Source organism: Ranitomeya imitator, chromosome 3 (assembly GCF_032444005.1).
Source record: "Ranitomeya imitator isolate aRanImi1 chromosome 3, aRanImi1.pri, whole genome shotgun sequence".
NCBI lineage: Eukaryota > Metazoa > Chordata > Amphibia > Anura > Dendrobatidae > Ranitomeya > Ranitomeya imitator.
In genome coordinates this window covers 303,231,722-303,253,008 of record NC_091284.1, presented here as the reverse complement: position 1 = coordinate 303,253,008, position 21,287 = coordinate 303,231,722, and the positions used below count along the sequence as shown (strand labels likewise).

The following is a 21,287-nucleotide window of genomic DNA, read 5'->3' as shown; positions in this document are numbered from 1 at the left end:
CTGATGCTTGTGAGCCTTCCCTGCCAGATTTTTCTCCTCAAAAGCTGTTGCACGAGTTAGAGACTCCTGTCGCTCCCACTCCTCCCAACACCTGCAGTGCTCCCGCCAGGTAATCATTGGGATCTCACCATGAAGCGCGATCATGTCCTCCTCCACGGGTCCCTCTGCAAAGATTATGGGCTCTGGGGAGCTAGCCTGGGGCCCACTAACGGGGATTAGCGGCGCTTTCATCTGCTTCAGGCTGCTGGTGTTCCGCGGTAGCCGGACACATGTCCTTCCGGGTGATGGTGTCGAGCTGGCGGCAGGGATACCCTCGACGTACGGTGGCGTGTCGTCAAGGGCCTCGTCACCCTGGTCGGGTGTATACAGCTGGGGAGGTGAGTCGGGAATGTCTCTAAGGCCTTCCGCCGTCAGGAGTTGTCAAGGTCATGCCCTTTACCTCTGCCTCCGAAGCACCAGAACTCCTCTTTGGCTCTGGACCGGTCAGGGTAGTTAGCGGTCGTCCGGCAAGACTTCTGATCAAGGCTTCTCTCCATCCGGTCATGGTTTCCTGCTGTAACCGCATGAGTTGTCGGGACAGTTCCTCCACTTCTCTCCGCAGGAAGTCAGGGTTCATCATCGTTGATGGGTGCAGATCTTGCAGGTCCTGGCTGGGAGAGTCCTCTTGCTCCATCCCACGCTCCGGGGTCCGCTCACCTCCCTCCGCCATGTTTATTTCCGGTTCTGCCTCCTCGGTGTTGTTTCCCGCAGTTTTGCTGTACCGCACCCGTCTTCGTAGGCAGTTCCTTTACTTCTCTTCACCATCCCAGATCAGTAGGTGCACCTCTCTAGTTGATGGGCATATTTCTCGGACATAGTAGTACTCATGAGGAGCGGCCATAGATTTCGCGCTGTTCCTCCAGGTGCCGCCCACAACAACGCGCCCATTTCCTCCTGCACGCTACATGGTGCTATAATGGCGGCAGTTTTGGCGCAATTTACAGTTCTATAATCACACCGCAAATCAGACTCTAAGGCGCACATGACCCACTTCAATGGGTCGGTCCATCCTGTTCGTGATGCCAAGTTGGAGCACCCTACCAGGGCAGTGGGGTACTCAGTACCGGGTCCGGTACTTAAAGGGGTATCATGGTGGCTGTGACCCGGTCCGCGGCCCTGGGCACCCAATTGAAGGGGAAGGTTTTTAAGGGAATTTGTAATGTCTATGTTCATGACCCCACCTGTGGTTTTCGGTCAGTGAGGACCAATGCTGCTTAAAGAGGTCCTCTGGGGTGATGGTATGCAGCAAGATGGTGATGCTTCCTACAGGTGAAGCGGGTCCCCAGGGCTTCAAAAGTGTAGGGCACCTATGGTGTGGTGGATTGTATGGGAAAGAACGAGGACACATGTTTGCAGTCTTTACCTGGTTTACTGATGGTAGTGGTAGTCCTCAGTCCAGGAGATCAAGTGCAAGGTAGCTGTGGTCCGACCGGCTTGGAGGCAATAGGAGATTCCTCTCCCAGGTGAGGTCCGTAAGCCTTTCCTACTAGCGCTGTTTAGTTGGTTATGTCCCTGCCGCTTGATGCTCAGTGCAAGTCCCCTCTCTCCTGTCCTAAGACAGATGTCTGTACGATAGGCAGTTCGAGTCTGTATAAAGGGTCTCTATCATGCCCTGGGCTCTAAGGTCACTGCTTCACCCCAGACTTGATGCAGGCAATTGACATACAGTCCTATGCCCTCCGATTCTGCTAAGTGTCCTAAAGTCCCACTATAGCCTCGGGCTCCCGGTACCCGGTTCTGCGCTCTGGCACCCAGGGTGTCCTGTCGCTGTTCCCCTGCTGAGCCTCTTCCTCTTCTGTGCTTCTTCCCTCTAAGCTCCTCCACAATTCTTCTCTTTCAGTAATCCTCTTTCCAGGGATTGCAGCTCCCTCGTGGCTGCTCGGCCCCCACGTCTGCTCCAGATGTCCTTCTTCTCACTCCAAGAGAACTGTCTCCCTCCACTGTCTCCCTCAGACTGGCTAACACTCACTGGCTCCTCCTCCAGACCAGAATACATAAAGTCTAAGGAAGCTCCCCTGAATCCGGGTCCCGAGCTCCCCCTCCTGGCCTAGATTCAGATGTGTTGAATGTGATTGCCTTACCTGACAGAAAGAATCTCCCTTGCCTCCAAGCGTGATATCACCTGCCTGGAAAGGAAGGCAACATCACTGCAAGAACCGGTTACCTGGGGTGTTGCATATATAGCAATGGAATCATTTTGTGCTACTTTTTATAAACGCACTAACTTCCATTTGATGGTACATATATACTGATGTTGTAATATAATATATCCAATACAGTGACAAAATATAGATAATTTCGCCACCCAGTATGACACAGCTCAAATGCGAGTATAATTCCTCCAGCAGAGAATTTTCACAAATATATGTACCATTCTTTACAGACAAATGCATGGTTTGGTGAACCCCTTCATGACCTTGGGATTTTCCATTTTTGTGTTTTCGTTGTTTTCTCCCAGTTATCCCAGAGCCATAACTTTTTTATTGTTTTGTCAATATCACCATGTGAGGGCTTTTCTGCTGGACGAGTTGTACTTTTGAACAACATTATTGATATTACCATATAGTGTATCGGAAGACAGGAAGAAAATATCCATGCGCTGTCAAAATTTCAAAAAAGTGAAATTCCACAATTATTTATTTTACCATGTTCACTAAATACTAAAACTGACCTGAAATTATGATTCTCCAGGTCATCACGAGTTCGTAAATACCAAACATGTATAGTTTCTTTGTGAGTTCAGTGGTGAAAAAAAATGCAAAATTTGTTACAAAAACAAAAAACAAATGGCGCCATTTTCCGCGACCCATAACATCTCTATTTTTCAGAATTTAGGGCTGAAGGAGGGCTTATTTTTGTGCACTGAGCAGATGTTTTCATTGATATAGTTATGGGCTAGATATAATGTTTTGATCGCCTGCATTTTATTACATTGTTGTGATGACCAAAAAAGGTAATTTAGCGTTTTGATTTTTTTTCCTGTTAGACCATTTATTGATTCAATTAATTAATTTTATATTTTGATCGATCGGGTGTTTCTGAAGGCAGCGATAACAAATATGTGTATTTTGAATTTTTTTTATTGTTTTATTCTGAATGGAGCAAAAGATGAGGCGATTTGAACTTTTAGATTTTTTTTATATTTTTTAAATTTTTTTTTAACTTTTTCCAAGCTTCAATAGTCTCCTTAGAAGACTTGACTTGAAGTTGTGATCATCTGATCACTTCTGCTTCACATAGCAAGGCTTAGTCCTTCTATATCTAGCAGGAAGAATCATCTGCTATGAACACCTGCCACTGGGCGGCACTCATAGCAAATAAGATATGATAACCACAGTGGTCTTCTATAGACACCTGGTTGTCATGCCAATGCATCGGCGCCCCATGATCATATGACAGGGGTGCCAATGGGCAGAGTTAGTGATGCACTTCCAACGTGAGCATGTTAAATGACGCTGTCAAACATTGACAGTGGCATTTAACATGTTAACAGCTGTGGGTGGATTGTGATTCCACCCATGGCTGTTAGGGGTACATGACAGCTGATTAGATCACCTGCCACATGCCTGAAAAGTTGGCTCAGCATCAAACTTGCATCAAAGAAGGGGAGGCGACCTCTGTCATACCTATATGTGAAGGGGTTAAAGCACTTTTTTAAATTAACCACGTTGCTTCATATAGCTTCTGTAGCCTCTCAAAGTTGATCATTGATGAGGTCATAATTCAGCTAAGAAGAGTTCAGGAGATGAGGGATAAGGGTTACAGATCCTGCTGTCAGAACAAGGTCTTTGACAGATTCACGATAATTCTACAGCCTAATATTTACAGTGATGCACCAAGGCTGTAGAATAAAAAAGAAGTAACATTTAAAAATGAGTCCCTGTCCTCTAAAATGTATCCATTTATAATGATACATATGTATATATGTGTATCCAGTATTATAAAATCTTGTGACATCTTTCATTTTTATTTTGAACATTTGATGTAAGTCTGTAAGTCTTTGAGTGCATTGTGAGAAAAGCACTTTTCAAAGTAATAACGTGTATTTTTATGTAGTAGCTATTGATTTTTCATCATTAAAAACTTTCTCGCTGATATCTGTGTTGGATACACACACTTATTAATGATGCAGCGGAATGTCACCTCTCAGAAAATTCTCTTTCAGTATTTTATGTCTTTTGAGACTTTTTAATCTTCTTTGTTTCATAGGTTTTCCCAGATAAAGATGGTCGCCGTTGTATGTTTTGTGTGAAAACGGCCACAAAAACTTATGAAATGAGTGCGTCTGATACCAAGCACAGACAAGAATGGGTAACAGGTGCAGTTATGCATATTTTAAGAAAGCACAGAAAATAACAAATATAATTGATCTATTAGGGTATGTGCACACGTCTGGATTTTTAGTATTTTTTTGCGGAATTTCCCGATAAAAATGCTATAAAATTGCTAAAAAAAAAGCAAACATTATGCACCCTATCATTTAGAATGCATTCCGCATTTTTTGTGCATATGTTTGTGTTTTTTTCCGCAAAAAAAAAAGCATTCCGCAAAAAAAAGGACATGTTCATAATTTTTGCGGATTTTTTGCGGATTTCCCATCAAATTGGAGTGTCCGGAAAAAAACGCAAAAAATCTGCAAAAAATCCACGCAAAAAACGAGTCAAAAACGTGCAAATTCCGCGAAAAAAAAGCACGCTAATTTCTGGCAGAAATCTCAGGATTTTGTCAGGAAAAAATCCTGACGTGTGCACATAGCCTCAAGATGACAACTTTGTAAATTAGTTGAGAAGTAATAAATATATGCATTATATACATATTAGAAATGTTATCAGGTACATAGTGACAATACGTTGTTTAAACACAGTATTATGTGTTTAAAGACCTATGTCAGTATGAACCTGATATTATAATGTTGTAAAGGCACCATGTAACAGCTACAGGTGCCTGACAGCACAAAAAATAGTGAGAGTGAGCCAATTAGCTACTCATAGTAGGAAAAGAATACACAGAACACAACAATGGTGAATATACAGTGGGTACGAAAAGTATTCAGACCCCTATAAATTTTTCACTCTTTGTTTCATTGCAGCCATTTAATAAATTCATAAAAGTTCATTTTTACTCATTAATGTACACTCTGCACCCCATCTTGACAAAAAAAAACAGAAATGTAGTATTTTTTGCAAATTTATTAAAAAAGAAAAACTGAAATATCAGATGGTCATAAGTATTCAGACCCAGGGCCGGACTGGCCATCGGGCATTTCTGGCAAATGCCAGAACGGCCGGTCGCTGTAGTGGGCCGCTCGATCTATGCTCCTTCATGCTGTCAGCTTCTGCAGCCAGCAGCGATTGCGCTGCTCTGTTAAAATCACTGCCGCTGCACGGGATGAAGTTCGCAGCTGCCGTCTGATGTCCTGGTCACCAGCTGCGGTGAAGTAACATAGAGACTGGCTGGGAGGAGGGGGAGAGGCGCGCTCTGCTCTTCTGTGCTGCTCCGACCCTGCCACTTACTGCAGCTGGTGATCAGGACATTAGACCACCCACTTTCTCCTGTCCAGTGAGGCGGCAGGGACAGAAAAGATTTAGGAGCTGCTGAACCTTAATGTCAGTGTCCTGAGCAGAATCACAGAAAGCCCTGAAGTTGTACCTAGGAAAAAAGAAGCTGGTAAAAGGCAAGCATTAATTGAATTAAGAATAAAAAAGCTGTGTCCATGCTGCTCCAATGCCACTAAGGCTATGTTTCCACGGTCAGCATTGGCAGCACTTTGGACGCAGCACATAACAGCTTCGTCGTAAGCGCTGCTGGCTTTTGTACGTGCGGTGATTCTCCATGTGTTCATTGAACCATTTGGAATCATCTCAAAGGGAACCTGTCACCCCGTTTTTTCAGTAGGAGATAAAAATACCGTTAAATAGGGCCTGAGCTGTGCTTTACAATAGGGTATTTTTTGTCCTGCCGAAATACCTTACAAAAGTGGCCTTTTTCGCCTGTCAATCAGGCTGGTCAGGTCGGATGGGCGTGGTCACAGCGCTGTTTCTCCCCCACATCTTGCTTATGTTCCTGTTGGTGGCGTAGTGCTTCTCGCATGCGCAAGTGCCGAATGCATTGCGCAGCTGTAGAAAAAGAGCGCGCTCGCCGCTATTCAGCGGTTTCTCGGTGGGCGCGGCCATCTTCCTGAGGCCGCGCGTGCGCAGATGGAGTCTCCTGCTTCCCGGGGCTTCAGGAAAATGGCCGCGGGATGCCGCGCGTGCGCAGATGGACATCGCGGCGGCCATTTTCCTGAAGCCGAGTTCGAATCTCGCGCGCATGTAATTCAAGAAATCCCATGTCCACTATGCGTGCATTGGCGCCCGTGACTTCCCTGCTGAGATGGACATGTGGCGCGTCTCTCCAGACCGCAGCATGTCAATTTCTCTTGCCAAGATGTGAGTCTCCACAAGATAAATATCACCCATACTATGTATTGGACTTGGTGATTCCGCACAGATCAGTGAACACATGCGGATTCACCTGCATTCAGAAGCCGGCAGCATTTTGGACACAGCAGACATGCACTGCGTCCAAAGCACTGCCTAATACTGAATGTTTACACATACCCTTTAAGTGAACCTGACCGTTGATATCTGCTGTGTGACCCCTTGGGCAGCACGTGTGCGGCACTGGCTGTACGATCTAAGTCAGGTATGTTTGTCTCTGAAACGCTGCGGCATCACAGAGAAAAAAATAACTTTCTGGACTCATACAGCCAATGTCTGACATATGCGGCCTGTGGAACCAGCAGCATGCATCAGCCATCAGATTCCCTTTAAGATTCCATAGGTGCTATCGCATTGGGAGTGCGGTGAAATTAACATCTGTGTATGCTTAGTGGTGCTGACAGGAGCAGCGGACATGTCTTACACCGTTTGCGCTTTCCAACCTATCTGTTTTATATCATCCCTAGGCATTTTTGTGCAGGTCAGTAAACATTGTGGATTGGACACTGTTTACAGCCGCAATGTCCATGACCTTGGTATAGTCGAAGGCGCTCCATGGGAATAGCAAATACGCTTTAATCCAACTAATTGTTGGTACCCCTATTTACCAACCCACCATTTTACCCACCCCCCTTACCAATTAATGACAGAGACATAATTTTGTTGGAATAGTATAGGCCACAGCAGCCTCTTTTATTAAACATCAAACATTAACAATAAATGTAAAAAACATTAACATTTTAAAGCTAGGAGAAGTCCTTGGAGCCCCCAAGAATCTGGTGATTTAGCAACCCATAAAGTGAACAACAACTTAACCAATGTTTTACTCCCAGCCGTTGTAACCCTGGCTCGGGAGCACCAAAAACCCACAAGAGGGTTCACTGTTCACGGTACTAATCTGGAGATCCGACCACCCGTGCCGGAACTCCCCACCACCATTCACCAGATCCGAAACAAATTAACTCCAAACGGGGGAGCCATATGCCAATGGACCCCCCAAACCAATTTTCACCAACTCCAAGGACTCCCCCCAGCCGCCAAGGCCACAATGACCTGAAGCTAAAACAACGTGAAATATTCCTATAACTACCCGCTCAACCAAGCGATGTAACCCCCAGAAAGAAAGGAAAATTAGGGCGGGAGGGAGGGATGCTTCTGCGAAGGTGAGCGGGAACTGACCTGCCCCCGCCCCCTGCCCCTTACAATACCCCCTGCCACTAGCCCCCCACCCCTCTAATTAGCCTAAAAACGCCCACCCCCTCCTCTCCTAACCCCTGTCATGTTGGCCTTCACTTAGCGGCGGGGGGGGAGGGGGCGGCTCGCTCCGGCCTGTCCTTGACCTTGGTATAGTCGAAGGCGCTCCATGGGAATAGCAAATACCCTTTAATCCAACTAATTGTTGGTACCCCTATTTACCAACCCACCATTTTACCCACCCACCTTTCCAATTAATGACAGAGACATAATTTTGTTGGAATAGTATAGGCCACAGCAGCCTCTTTTATTAAACATCAAACATTAACAATAAATGTAAAAAACATTAACATTTTAAAACTAGGAGAAGTCCTTGGAGCCCCCAAGAATCTGGTGATTTAACAACCCATAAAGTGAACAACAACTTAACCAATGTTTTACTCCCAGCCGTCGTAACCCTGGCTCGGGAGCACCAAAAACCCACAAGAGGGTTCACTGTTCATGGTACTAATCTGGAGATCCGACCACCCGTGCCGGAACTCCCCACCACCATTCACCAGATCCGAAACAAATTAACTCCAAACGGGGGAGCCATATGCCAATGGACCCCCCAAACCAATTTTCACCAACTCCAAGGACTCCCCCCAGCCGCCCCACGAGAGGCCTTTGAACACCTTAAAGGCCCGAGACCCCACCAAAACGAAAAGCTATGGCCCTTTTAATGCCTTCCTGAAGACCCAGAGTCCAAAAATCCATGCCCACGGCATTCAAATGAACACCGTCAGCCAACCAATACTCCCCTTTACTTTTTTCCAATTCAAAGTGCCTCACCGCCACGCCCCCATTCCGAGACACGAAGGTGGACACTGCCCTATTAACTTTTATCCTGGCCTTATCGATTTTCTCCAAAGATCTCATATGCTTCCACCGTTTCCGTGGAACAATGTCAGACCAGACAATGGTCAAACCTGGGTACAATACCCATAACCTCAAGCAATCCTGCTTTATGTCCTTTACCAACTCCCGAAAAGGCCGGGCCCCCAAATCGTTACCCCCAACATGTAAAACCAACACATCCGGGGCTCTGTCCAAACTCACACCGTTATGGATCTCGCGCAACACTCGATTCCAAGCCATCCCCCGAAAACCAAGCCACCGGATCACTGCCACACTTCGGTCATAACCGAGCTGTCTGCCCTCCGTCCGCACATTGGCCCGCAGCGCTCCCCAATGGACATATGAGTGTCCGAAAATCCACACCAGTAACGCCTGGCGACCTGGAAAACAAAAACACAAAACTCAAAATAAAACCCACACCATAGAAAAAACCTACAACATAACTCTTAAAACTCCCCATCAACCATCCCCTGTGGACGCACGTAACTGCGAAACCTGCTTAATCACCACCTGCCGATCCGCCGAATGGCGGGAGCCCCGAGACCCCCAAGTGCAGCCTCAGTCGCGGCCCCAATCCGAAAAGAATGGGGGGCAAAGCAGGCCCCATCCAATCCCAACAGCGCAATTGCCCTTTTAAAAACCGCTGTGAATTGGTAACGAGACAAACAAGAACCATCTTGATGACACAATAATGATCGATCGCGCCTAGGCTGAAGGCCCCAGTACCGGCGCAGATAAGCAACAGGACACATAGCCGAACCATCAACTGAGCCCAACACGATCCTACTACCCCGGCCCTCCTGATCCGATTTTGATCGCCGTAACCACAGTTCCACGCGACCATCGGACAAAAACACATCCCTGGCCAAAAGTCCCCCCGACACCCAATTACTAGGCAACACTAACTCGCCAACTCGAAAAGCCCTGAAAAAGGCTAAGGAAAAAGCCAGCCGAAATAAACAAAGCTCCAAAACCGAAAAACATAAGGACGACAACACCTCGCCCAACTTCTCTAATACTTTAAAGGAAACCGGCCGCCTAGAATCCTTTTTCTCCGGCCGCCGCCTGAAACCTTTTACTGCTCGCTGCACCAAAAAAGACTTGGTAATATCGCACAGACCCCGCAATTTAAAACCAAAGGCCAAAGCCGCCAAGACTCTTGACACTTTAGAAGATGACAATCCAACCGATGCCCCACGACTCAACCATGACAGCAGGAACCCCACCTGGTCTTCCTGACTCGACCCACAACATGCGGTCGAAAACAAGTCCTCCCACTCCCTCCAAATCGCCTGATAAGCCTCCCAAGTTCTAGGAGCCAACGACGCCTTAATCAACGCCTCATCGTCCCGGATACCACTAGCCAAAGTTCCGCAGGGCACTCCAACCCGACCACTTGAGCCTCTGGAGCCAAAGACCGGAAACGATCGAACTGTAAACGAGAAAGAGAGTCAGCGATGGAATTACAAACTCCCGGCACATGCGATGCAGTTACGTGTGCATTCAAAGACAAACACAACAACACCAATTGCCTTAACACACGCACCACCGGGGGCGATGACGCGGACAAGCTGTTAACCGCGCAAACCACCCCCAAGTTATCACAGTGAAAGCGAACTCGCCTATTTCGAAAAATCCCCTGCCACAAATGCACCGTTACCAAAATAGGAAAAATTTCCAACAACGCAATGTTACGAACCAGGCCAGGGGAAATCCAACTCGCTGGCCATTTTGACGCACACCATTGACCCTGAAAGTACGCTCCGAAACCCGACCCACCGGCTGCATCGGTAAATAATTCCAATGACTCATTGTCAATCACACCCTCGATAAACAAGGACCTGCCATTATACGTCTTTACGTCTTCAAGAACTCACTCCAAACCACCAAATCCTCCTTATGTTCAGCCGACAACCGTACGAAATGGTGGGGAGCCTTGACTCCCGAAGTCGCACTAGCCAACCTCCTAGAAAAAACTCGGCCCATCGGCATGACTCGACAAGCAAAATTAAGTTTTCTTAGCAATGATTGCAATTCTCGCAAAGGCAGCTTGCGCAGGCAACCAACCCGCCACACCTCATCCCGAAGGCCTGCCACTTTGTCCTCCGGCAACCGAAACTCCCACCGAACGGTATCGATGACGATACCTAAAAAACACAAGCACATGCTCGGGCCCTCCGTCTTACCCGGGGCCAGCGGAACACCAAAACAAAAAGCCACCCATTCTATTGCACTCAAAATCCTGGAACAACAGTCAGACCCCGCCGGGCCGACGCACAAAAAATCGTCTAAGTAGTGCAAAATCGAATCACAACCAGAAACGTCTCGAACTACCCATTCCAAAAAGGAACTTAAAAGCCTCGAACAGGGCACAAGATAACGAACAACCCATGGGTAAACACCTATCGACAAAAAAAATCGATCCTCCCAAAAACAACCAAGAAGTCTAATGCTAGACGGATGAACTGGCAACAGGCGGAAAGCGGATTCTATGTCCGTCTTGGCAAGAAGAGCACCTTTTCCGCATTTTTGCACCCAAATCGCCGCCTCATCAAATGATGCATACACCACCGAACACAGCTCCGGATCAATGCCGTCATTCACCGATCTCCCCTTGGGGTACGACAAATGCTGAATCAGGCGAAATTTTCCCATCTCATTTTTAGGGACTACACCCAAGGGGGAGACGACTAAATCCTCAAACGGAGCATGTTCAAATGGGCCCGCCATGCGGCCCAGCGCCACCTCCTTACGTAATTTTTCCGAAACCACCTCAGCATGCAACTAAGCTGACCGCAAAATTTTTCTAACCAAGGGGACCGCAAAGGAAGGGGCCGGAATAACAAAACCTTCCGTAAAGCCTGACAACAACAAGGCCGCCTTTTCCCTATCCGGGTATCTATTTAGATAAGGGGCCATCCTTTCCACCTTCACCGGTGTCTCCCCCATAGGAATTAACTGAACCTGACTTTGCCTTGCCTTTTTTAAAACATTCTGCGGCTCCGTGGGAGGTACCGCTGCAGTGGGAGCACAAATGCTTAAATTTACAATTGACTCCAAATTTGCACTGTCCCTCATTAAATTGCCAGCAGACGCCCAATTTCTGTCCGCCTGCCTGTCCCGCATTACCTGAGGTACTCGCAGCACCGGGCTGTGAACCATGGCCGGAAGCACCGGCCCCCCCGTGAAAGGGGGTACTGAACTTTTACTGCGCCATTACGCGCAACCAAAGACCAATATCTTTCTGGTCCCATCTAATGGCCGGCCGAACAGCTTTTCTCTGTCTGTACTGCTCGTCGTACCTAAGCCACGCCTGTCCGCCGTACACCCTGTGAGACTCACTGATGGAATCCATGTAGCAAAATAAACCCGAACAATTCTCGGGCGCCGTCTCACCAATAACACTGGCCAGGATGGCGAAAGCCTGAAGCCAATTGGCAAAAGTCCGGGGAATCAAACGCCACCGCCGTTTTTCCTCCTCCTCTTTCCTCGAATCATCCTTCTTCCCCTTATCCAGATTAAATTTTTCCAGCGGAAGCAATGAAAAGATTTCCACATATTCATCTTTACTTATCTTTTCTCTAACCTCTTTTTTAAGATGCGCCCCCAATTGGCTCTCAAAACACACATATACCTCCCCGTGCGCCCTATCGTCCAAATGGATCCTACACTCCTTCTCTTTTTCCGTCTGCACCGAAACGGAAACCGGTTCCGAGACCTCAACCTGCGCCGCCGCTGCATTAACTGGACCCGCCTGCGGACCCGACCACGCACCCAAAAACCCCTGCGGACCTACACCGCTATCCAATCTCGCCAACAATGTCTGCACGCCAGCTAAAAGCTCCCGGACCCCCACCGCTTCCCCACCGCCTGCCAAACCCGCCACAGCTAAACCGCTAAGCGCTCCCTGACCACCACCAACTGCAGGAGAACTCGCATCAGAATGACACAAACGAGACACAGACGCATACTCACCGGGCTGCAAGGGATCTGTGGTCCCTCCAGCCAGAGTGCTGGTATCCGGACGTCTGCGAACCGCCCAATCCGCCACCGAACCGTCCACCGATGAACCTTGGTGCTGACCATCTGACCCGGTGCTCTGGAACGTCGCCGGTACCTGAGGCATCGGATCCGGGCTCCAGGTGCCAGGGGAAGATACCGTCCGAGCTGGTGAATAAGGGGCACGCTGTCCGCTGCCCGCCACGCTTCTTGCTGCCACAGGAGACTGACCAGGCCTCAGCCCTGGAGCAGGGAGACTCCCCGCTGCCACTGCAGGGGCCGGCCCGGCGCCGTCCAGCCTCGGGCCGCCCGATCCTCCGGCCGCTACCTCTCCTCCAGACCCGGTCGCTGTTGCCGAGGCAGGCCGCGCGGCAGGCACATCACCGCCGCGGCCTCCCGATGCCCTAGGCCCCAGCCGTTGCCCGGCGCGTCTTGGCTCTACCCCCACCGCGCCACGAGGTGAGGGCCTCGCAACCGCCGCTGTGCCCCGCCCGGCTATCTGATTCCTCCCAGGCCGGGGCCTGCTCGCCGCTGCTCTTACTGGCGCCCGGCCGGAGGGTCCCGGGAGGGGCTCCTGCGCCTGCGGGGGGCACGTGGCCCGGAATCCGGCGACAGCTGCTCAGGGGGCCGTGTCCGCCGAGCTCGCCGCTCCAAGGGGGGGACCGCTGATGAAGGTCCTCCACCGCCGCCATCCATCAGGTGAGCCACCTGCGCTTCCAGACAACCCGGAGGGCGAGAAGCTGCAGCCGCCCTCAGGCTCTCCAGGACGGCGTCCACGCTGGCCATGCTTCTGCGAAGGTGAGCGGGAACTGACCTGCCCCCGCCCCCTGCCCCTTACAATACCCCCTGCCACTAGCCCCCCACCCCTCTAATTAGCCTAAAAATGCCCACCCCCTCCTCTCCTAACCCCTGTCATGTTGGCCTTCACTTAGCCGCGGGGGGGAGGGGGCGGCTCGCTCCGGCCTGTCCTATCCGCAGCGTCCCGATGTTATACCATAGTGGAGGGGATTTTCTGAAATCCAATCTCCACTATGTGTACAAAGATGCCTCCGGCCTCCCTATGTAAACGGACATGCTGGGCTTCTTTCCAGACAGCAGCATGTCTATTTATCTTGCAAAGACGCTCACTGTCTGCAAGATAAATAGCACAGTCCAATGTATAGGATGCGGTGATTCCGCACGGTTCTACAAACACATGCAGAATCACCGCACGTACAGAAGCCGTCAGCGCTTAGGACCGAGCTGCATCCAATATCGACCGTGGAAGCATAGCCTTAGTGGTGCGGGAGCAGAGTGGACACAGCTTTATTTTTCTTCTTAATTCTATTAATGCTTGCCTTTCAACAGCTTCTTTTCTTCTTGGTAAAACTTCGGGGCTTTCTGTGCTTCTGCTCAGGACACTCCTTTCTCAGCAGCTCCTAAATCTTCTCTATCTCTGCCACCAGGCTGGACAGGAGGAAGTGGGCGGCCGGTATGATGTCGTGATAACAAACAGCAGTAAGTGCAAGTGGCAGAGTCAGAGCAGCACAGAAGAGCAGAGCGCGCTCCCCCTCCCCCCTGCCAGTCTCAGTTACCTCACTGCAGCTGGTGATCAGGACATCAGAGGGCAGCCGCAAACTTCATCCTGTGTGGCGGCAGTGATTTAAATAGAGTAGCTTGATCGCTTCTGACTGCAGGAGCTGACAGCATGAAGGGGGGCAAAAGATCGAGCATTTGCCAGAACTGCCCGATGGCCAGTCCGGCCCTGGCCATCACTTGGGGTTTGCCTTATCACAGAGTCAGTATTGATTTTAGCTTTACGTTTAGCTGGAAAACATTTGCAATTAGAACTGAGAATTTTCTTTAAAAGCATAACAAATAACTTTATCATCACTGCAATGATCAGTATCACTAAAACTGCTTGAATTAGGACATGAATTACACCCGATATCCATCCACAGGTTCACAGGGTTTAACCATAAGAGCCATTCAGGGAGGGGTAAATCATAGAGTGAATTGGCTTTTTGCACCCCTTCCCTTTATCATTTCAAATTATTCTATATCATGAGTAACTCATTAGTCGGGAAGGATCTATATAGTGGCAGCATGCGGGTCCTACCACCTGACAGAATCCCCCTTGAGAGGCTGTGAGATAATTATGTACCATGGAATGCTGATTAATAATAACTATAAGCTGTATCATGTAGGCTGATTCAACATTTAGAGTATCAATAAATAATAAAAAATGTCAACTAGTCGATGCATACCAACACATATTCATAGATGCCTACCTTTAGAAGCTGTATGAAATTAATTTGAGGTAGCTGGAGCAGGTACAATGGTCAGGCGGTGCACTTTTTCCACATTTAGGCTATGTGCACACGTTGCAGATTATTTGCGGTTTTCTAGCGTTTTTGCGCTATAAAAACGCTATAAAACCGCAAATAATCTGCATACATTAAGCATCCTATCATTTTTAATGAAATCCGCAATTTCTGTGCACATGATGTGCGTTTTTCCGCATGAAAAACGCATTGCGGAAAAATAATGAACCTGCTCATTAATTTTGCGTTTTTTTCGCAGTTTTCCCACTGTCTAATGCATTGGGAAATGTCCGGAAAAAAACGCGCAAAAACCGCGTCAAAACCGCTTCAAAACCGCGCAAAAAACACTCAAAAAAACGCATGCGGATTTCATGCGGAAATCTGCCAGAAATGTCCGGATTTTCACAGGAATTTTCTGCATGAATTCCTGAACGTGTGAACATAGCCTTAGGCATACACAGATTATGTATCCCTATATGAATCTAGCAGCAGGATGGAATTCTGAGGTCACCCAATTAGCATTTTTTCTGCAAGGTAGCCAACCTCTGCAATGTTTGGTTGGGGTGGCTGTTTTTATCAAGTAGTTTGCACCTGTGCCGCTCCTAGCCTTTATCAGTGGAGGCCTGCTGCATCTTGCTAAGTGTGCATTTGTCATCAGACAGGGTTTTGGGAAGGCCGTATCTCATGGTATGTATTTTTTCTGAGTTTTTTCTATGTTAGCTGTTACCAGAAGAACCAATAAACTTTCTGCTCTTTCATATGGGACCGCAATCAGTAAATGCTCTGCCATTATACATGCCTCAGCAAGTGCTTTCAAATCAGCTTCCCGAGCAGACATCCTAGAAGGTGAAGCTTCACTTTTTACCATCTCATGTTGATCAACTATTGCACTACCTGTATGAGGTGCTCTATCTTTGTAAAACCGTGACCCATCTACATAAAGCTCTAGATCTGCATTAGAGATTGGTTTCTCTTGCATATTGGCAAGTATTTGTGTGAAAACAGTGCACCCTTAACATGTCACCACGGATTTATGACAGTACAAATAGGGTTGGGGTTGGGGTGTTGGGGTTGAGCGAATGGCTTCCTTCCGGTCCTTGAACCACCCTTTTGCTTCTGTGGTCAGTTGCTATGGCTGACCCTTGTTTCACATTGACAGCACATTAAATAGAGGGTGCATGATTTGTGATACAGAAGGAATCCATTCTCTACAGTAGCTGATCAGCCCTATGAATGTTCTCAGTGTACTGATGGACGTGGGCACAATTGCTTATGTTTCAGCTGAGGTGAAATGCAGTAAGAAAATAACGTTTTCCTACCATTTTCCTTTTTTTTTTTCCTGTTTATCTCTTGAAACCTTACATCCTTCGTGGTACAAAAAGTTTAGCAAGGAATCTGTTTCGATTAGACATACCTTTTGCTCTCTGCTCAGGGGATATTGTCTAATACACGGTACAGTTCTTGGCTTCAATTTGATAGATACTGGTGTAATCCTTAACAAACCAACATCTCTCTTATCCTTTACCCATTCTGCAGCTATTTGCTTGAGCATTTGCTGAATATCCTCATCTTTGTCAATTTGCAGAGTATTGCTTCAGTCAATGGGCCTGTAACAGTAATACTTTTCTTCCAAACTTAATAAATAACTGCATTCATTGCACTCAGGATATCAGCACCTATCAAGCTTACATTCATCTGAGACTAGCAATTGGGCACACAAGTCTGTGGTACATGCTATTCACACATTCATGGGTTCTGTATCATGCAAGGGATGGACTGTTCCCCTGCTCCTACACCCTGGACAGTTTTCCTGTCATGAATCATTGTGGCATATCCTTTTTCTTATAACAGTACGACTCGCCCCCGTATCAATCAGGCATTTTAATTGTTTCCCAGTAGGGAGTTTTAATTGTGTGATAGCCATTGGACCATCCCGTGGGGGGACCGCAATTTTTGTTTACACTTCTCATTGGTCAACTATCCCATCTTTCCTTTTGTTCTCTCCCCTGTTCCCCTTGATATATACCTGTCGCCTGCACCGCAGTTTTCACAGCATTATTAAATACATCCGGAGGTAAATTCACCATAATAGGAGTTGACTTTTGCTGCTTCTTTGCTCTCCTACTGTTAATCTGGTCCTCTATCCTTCTAAACATGGGAAGGGACTAATCAAGTGTAGCATAGATACATTCTGGCCTCACTCTTCTCTTAATCCTGTCAGAAACATATTTTTAAGAAACCTAGCTTCCCTAGGATTTTTCAGGTCATAATCATGATCTGTAAACACTGCTGTACATCTAGCATAAAATCTATCAATGGGCTCATCTGAACCCTGAAATATTTCTGGTAATCCTGAAGCTAATTCCTCTGCTTTTTGGCAATCATGAGTAATCTGGCTAGAAATTGCCGTCCTGACTCCCTAGTTTTCTTGTCTTCTGGTGTCTCATGTATTATACACTCCCTGACAGAAGTTATGTCGCTTATCCATGTTATGTAAATAAAAGCTTATAACCTGACGTTAAATTCATCCATCGGTTGTATAAATTATTCTTTTGAAAGCTGAAACCCTCCGAAATGAGGTTTAGGTTAAGGAAAAAATTGGCATCAATGCAGAAATATTCATCAGTTAATGGACACAGAATGGTCAGATTTTGGAAAGACAAAAGTTTTGTCGCCTGGTCATATGATGTATCCAATCCCAGTTTACATCCTCACTTATGCTCAGTAAATGATCGTTTAATTAGTGTGTGCGTATAAAAAGAAACCCAGCAACCCAGACCTTCACTTGAACTGCAACTTGAGCTCTGACAACATGCCAAAAATCCACCCTGCGACCAAAGCCTGGATTATCAAGAGGCTGAAGACCAGATCCACTGCAGAGGTGGCTGGCACCTTTAATGTGTCTCAGTGTCAAGTACAAAGAATTAAAAAAAGATTTGAGGAGACTGGAGATGTGTTTGACAAGCCCAGATCTGGCAGACCCCACAAGACAACTGCTCTGGGGGAATATTTGTTGTTTAGAAAATCCAAAGCAAGACCCTCTTCCACTGCAGCAGAGCTCCAACAGGCCTGATCACCTCAAGTCCCCATGTCAACTAGAGCAGTTTGTAGGATTCTGTCTCGAAATGGCCTCTATGTTCGAATCAGTGCCAGAAGCCTGCACTAAACAAAAGGCAAATAAAAAACCGTGTGGCATTTGCAAAGTCCCACACCCTGCTAAACAGATGGACGCTGGAAAAGTGGCAGAAGGTGGATTTCTCTGATGAATCTTCAGTAGAATTATACCACAGTCACCGCAAATACTGCAGGAGACCTACTTGAGCCTGTATGGATCCAAAATACACCCATAAAATAGTTAAATTTGGTGGTGGAAAGATCATGGTCTGGGATTACATTCAGTATGGGCATCTGCAAAACATTTGCAAGGTGGAAGGCAATTTCAATATCCTAAAATATCAAGAAGTATTAGCTACCTCTTATATTCCAAATCACAAAAGGGGTCAAATTCTGCAGCAGGATGGTGCTCCATCTCATACATCCATCTCTACAACAAAGTTCCTCCAGGCAAAAAAGATCAAGGAGCTCAAGGACTGGCCAGCCCAGTCACCAGACATGAACATTATTGAGCATGTTTAGGGTAGGATGAAAGAGGAAGCTTGGAAGACAAAACCAAAGAATCTAGATGAACTCTGGGAGGCATGTAAGACGGCATTCTTTGCTTTTCCTGATGACTTAATTAATAAATTGTATGACTCATTGTTGAATTCAACATCAGTTTATAAGCTTTTATTTACATAACATGGATAAGTGACATAACTTCTGTCAGGGAGTGTAGCATTCACCTGAACTGCTTTTATTTTCTCAACTAGCGGCACCCTGGCAGAGATGTGGCATAATGGTTCCAAATCATTCCATGCAGCATCATAGTTATCAGCTGTACCCTCCATGGCTTTCTAAAATCCAAGGGGATTTTTATACGGGTCTGGGAAGCTATTCGCCATGGCAAGTTGCTCAGATCTTCTCCATGGTTTATACCAAGTAGTGGAATCTATCTTTGCCTGATTCTCTCCATCCTCCTGTGGTCTGCAGGTCATTTGTGTTATTACAGGGAGGGCTATTGCAGTGTCACCCCTCTCAGTCATAGCACAGATGTCATATTGGGGTTTTCCTTTATCTTGTGGCATGTTACATTTATTACAGATCCAGGTAGTGGATCTCATGGCTCTTTTATCCCCCTGTCCTGCTGATTGCTTGAGTGCACTGGGGGTTGTGGGTGTGTGGGACTACTTTCTGTAGCCCCCACTAACCCTTCACTGGACTGGTCCTTTCCTATACACCTCCATTTGCTGTCTACTCTGCTTAGGACCAACTTTTTTCCCTGCTTTATTGTCACCCGGGGGAGGTGTAGGGGTAGTCTGTAAGTGAAACCTGTCCTCACTTCCTTCGGCAAGGGCTTCCTGCTGCTGTCGGGGACTGTTTATTGGGGTGGAGAAACTATCCGGGGACCCATTTGGTAGCCCCGGGTATTGATTTGTAGTTGAATACGTAGGAGGAGAGGAATCGTATGCTGGGAAGCCTGGCTGCATTTGCATTGGGACTGATGCTGGAATCAACCTTCCTTTTCACATGCAGCCTCATTCTGCTGGGCTGCTGCTGGATGGGGGGCTGATCTCATCACCCACTGTTACAGGGGGAGGGAGCTGCGAAGACACAGACTGACTCAGAAAAGGGGGGGATGCTTGTGCCTGTGGGGTAGCTGCAGATCTTTTTACATACATTCTCCCTCTGAAATGCGCTTCATTACTTTCAGCCTCATCATCATTCTCAGTATTTAAAACAGACCATGTCGTTCAGAGGTTCTGATCCGTACTGCAACTTGCATCCCATAGTCATATTTATCAATCCATGCGGCATGCTTCTTACCTAAATGCTTCCATCTTTCAGCATTCAAACATCCATTTCTTGGCATTTCTGCCTTTTCTAGAATTAGCGGTATCCTTATCTGCTTTATTTCCCACCAGGTTCTTTATCTTATATCTCAGATCTGTAATCTGTCCTGACCTGGTTAATCTAGCACCCATAACAGCTGTCAAAGGTAGCGACCCCTATCTTCAGCCCTGTTATGTATAAGCTGGATCCCACTGGTCTACTATGATAGCCAGCAATCCTGCTTCCAAAGTAATAAGCTGAACCGCAACTCTCTGTTCTGTCCTGGTGTTGATGCACACTGTCCTGAAAAAGTAGATCACTATGAACAACACAGTTCCAACCACAAGTGCTGTTTACTCCTCATACATCTGGATCTGAGTCCTCATTAGACTCTGAATATGCAAGGTCTATTCCTGAATCCACTCTGGGTTCAATAAGTTAATATTTGTGCGTGACATTATCTTTCCACCTTGGCACATACCATCTAGAGTCTAATATACAGTATCTGCCCAGCTTCTGATCAATCCATGAGGGTGAGTTACCATATGACAAGAGTATACTCTGTGCCTATACTGGCAAACTGAACATAGACACTTTTCACACAGCATGTGGTGCACACATGGGAAGCATTTGTCTGATATTTCAATCACATCCATACACACAGTACTTCTGTACTTTCTCGCTTCCCACATCGTATCAAAATGCTCTAGTGCCAATGAACAAAAACATAAATCACATCTATCTGTGGAATCTCTTACTTGGTTCACTATATCCTCTAATTCATGTCCTATCTGAGTACAGGGCTGCATACAAAAATGAGCTTTTATGTTCACATAGATTGTCTTCACGTGATCTTTCCCACTTCACTACAAACTCCCATCAAGGACCTTCCTGTAAGTTTTTTTTTGAGTGGCAACTAACCTGAGAGTTTTATCTTACTCACTGCTTTTAATGAGAAGGCTATTTATACATTGAGCACACATCATTTAGTCTTTATACATCACCTGCACTGCTCCGTACCCCACAACAGAGATTCAGCAATATATCAGGAACGTAGTATAATCAGAACAGTTCAGCACAGAACTATCAGTACTACTTATCAATTAAAAACTGACAAGGCACCAATAAACTGAACTAATATAATTCGCTAACCAAAAGCAGAATAAAAGTAATAAAGAAGGAAAGAAACATAGAACAAACATATGACAAGCATAGCAGAGCAGAATCAAGACACTTCTATTGCAATATTTACAGTATTAACAAACATTGACATCATTACAAACAGACAGACAGGAACCCTTATTATAGGTACAGACAAAACAAATGATGTTGCACTTCATAATGAAACTAAAACAATTGTTAACAGTACTAAACAAAAAACAGACAAATAACAGATACTTTCTTTTACCTAAGGGTTTTCCCGTTAGAAATCCCCAAAGACTGACTC

At 46.7% G+C, this 21,287-nt stretch overlaps 1 protein-coding gene across 2 annotated transcripts in view; it reads left to right on the top strand.

The window, feature by feature from the left end:
* The window catches only part of DEF6 (DEF6 guanine nucleotide exchange factor), an 854,760-nt gene that overhangs the window by 554,405 nt on the left and 279,068 nt on the right, over positions 1-21,287 (top strand). For both annotated transcript variants that reach the window (XM_069756575.1, XM_069756576.1), the window contains exon 6: positions 4,249-4,357. In XM_069756575.1, coding sequence (XP_069612676.1) covers positions 4,249-4,357 — 109 coding nt within the window. The remainder of the gene's footprint in view (positions 1-4,248; positions 4,358-21,287) is intronic.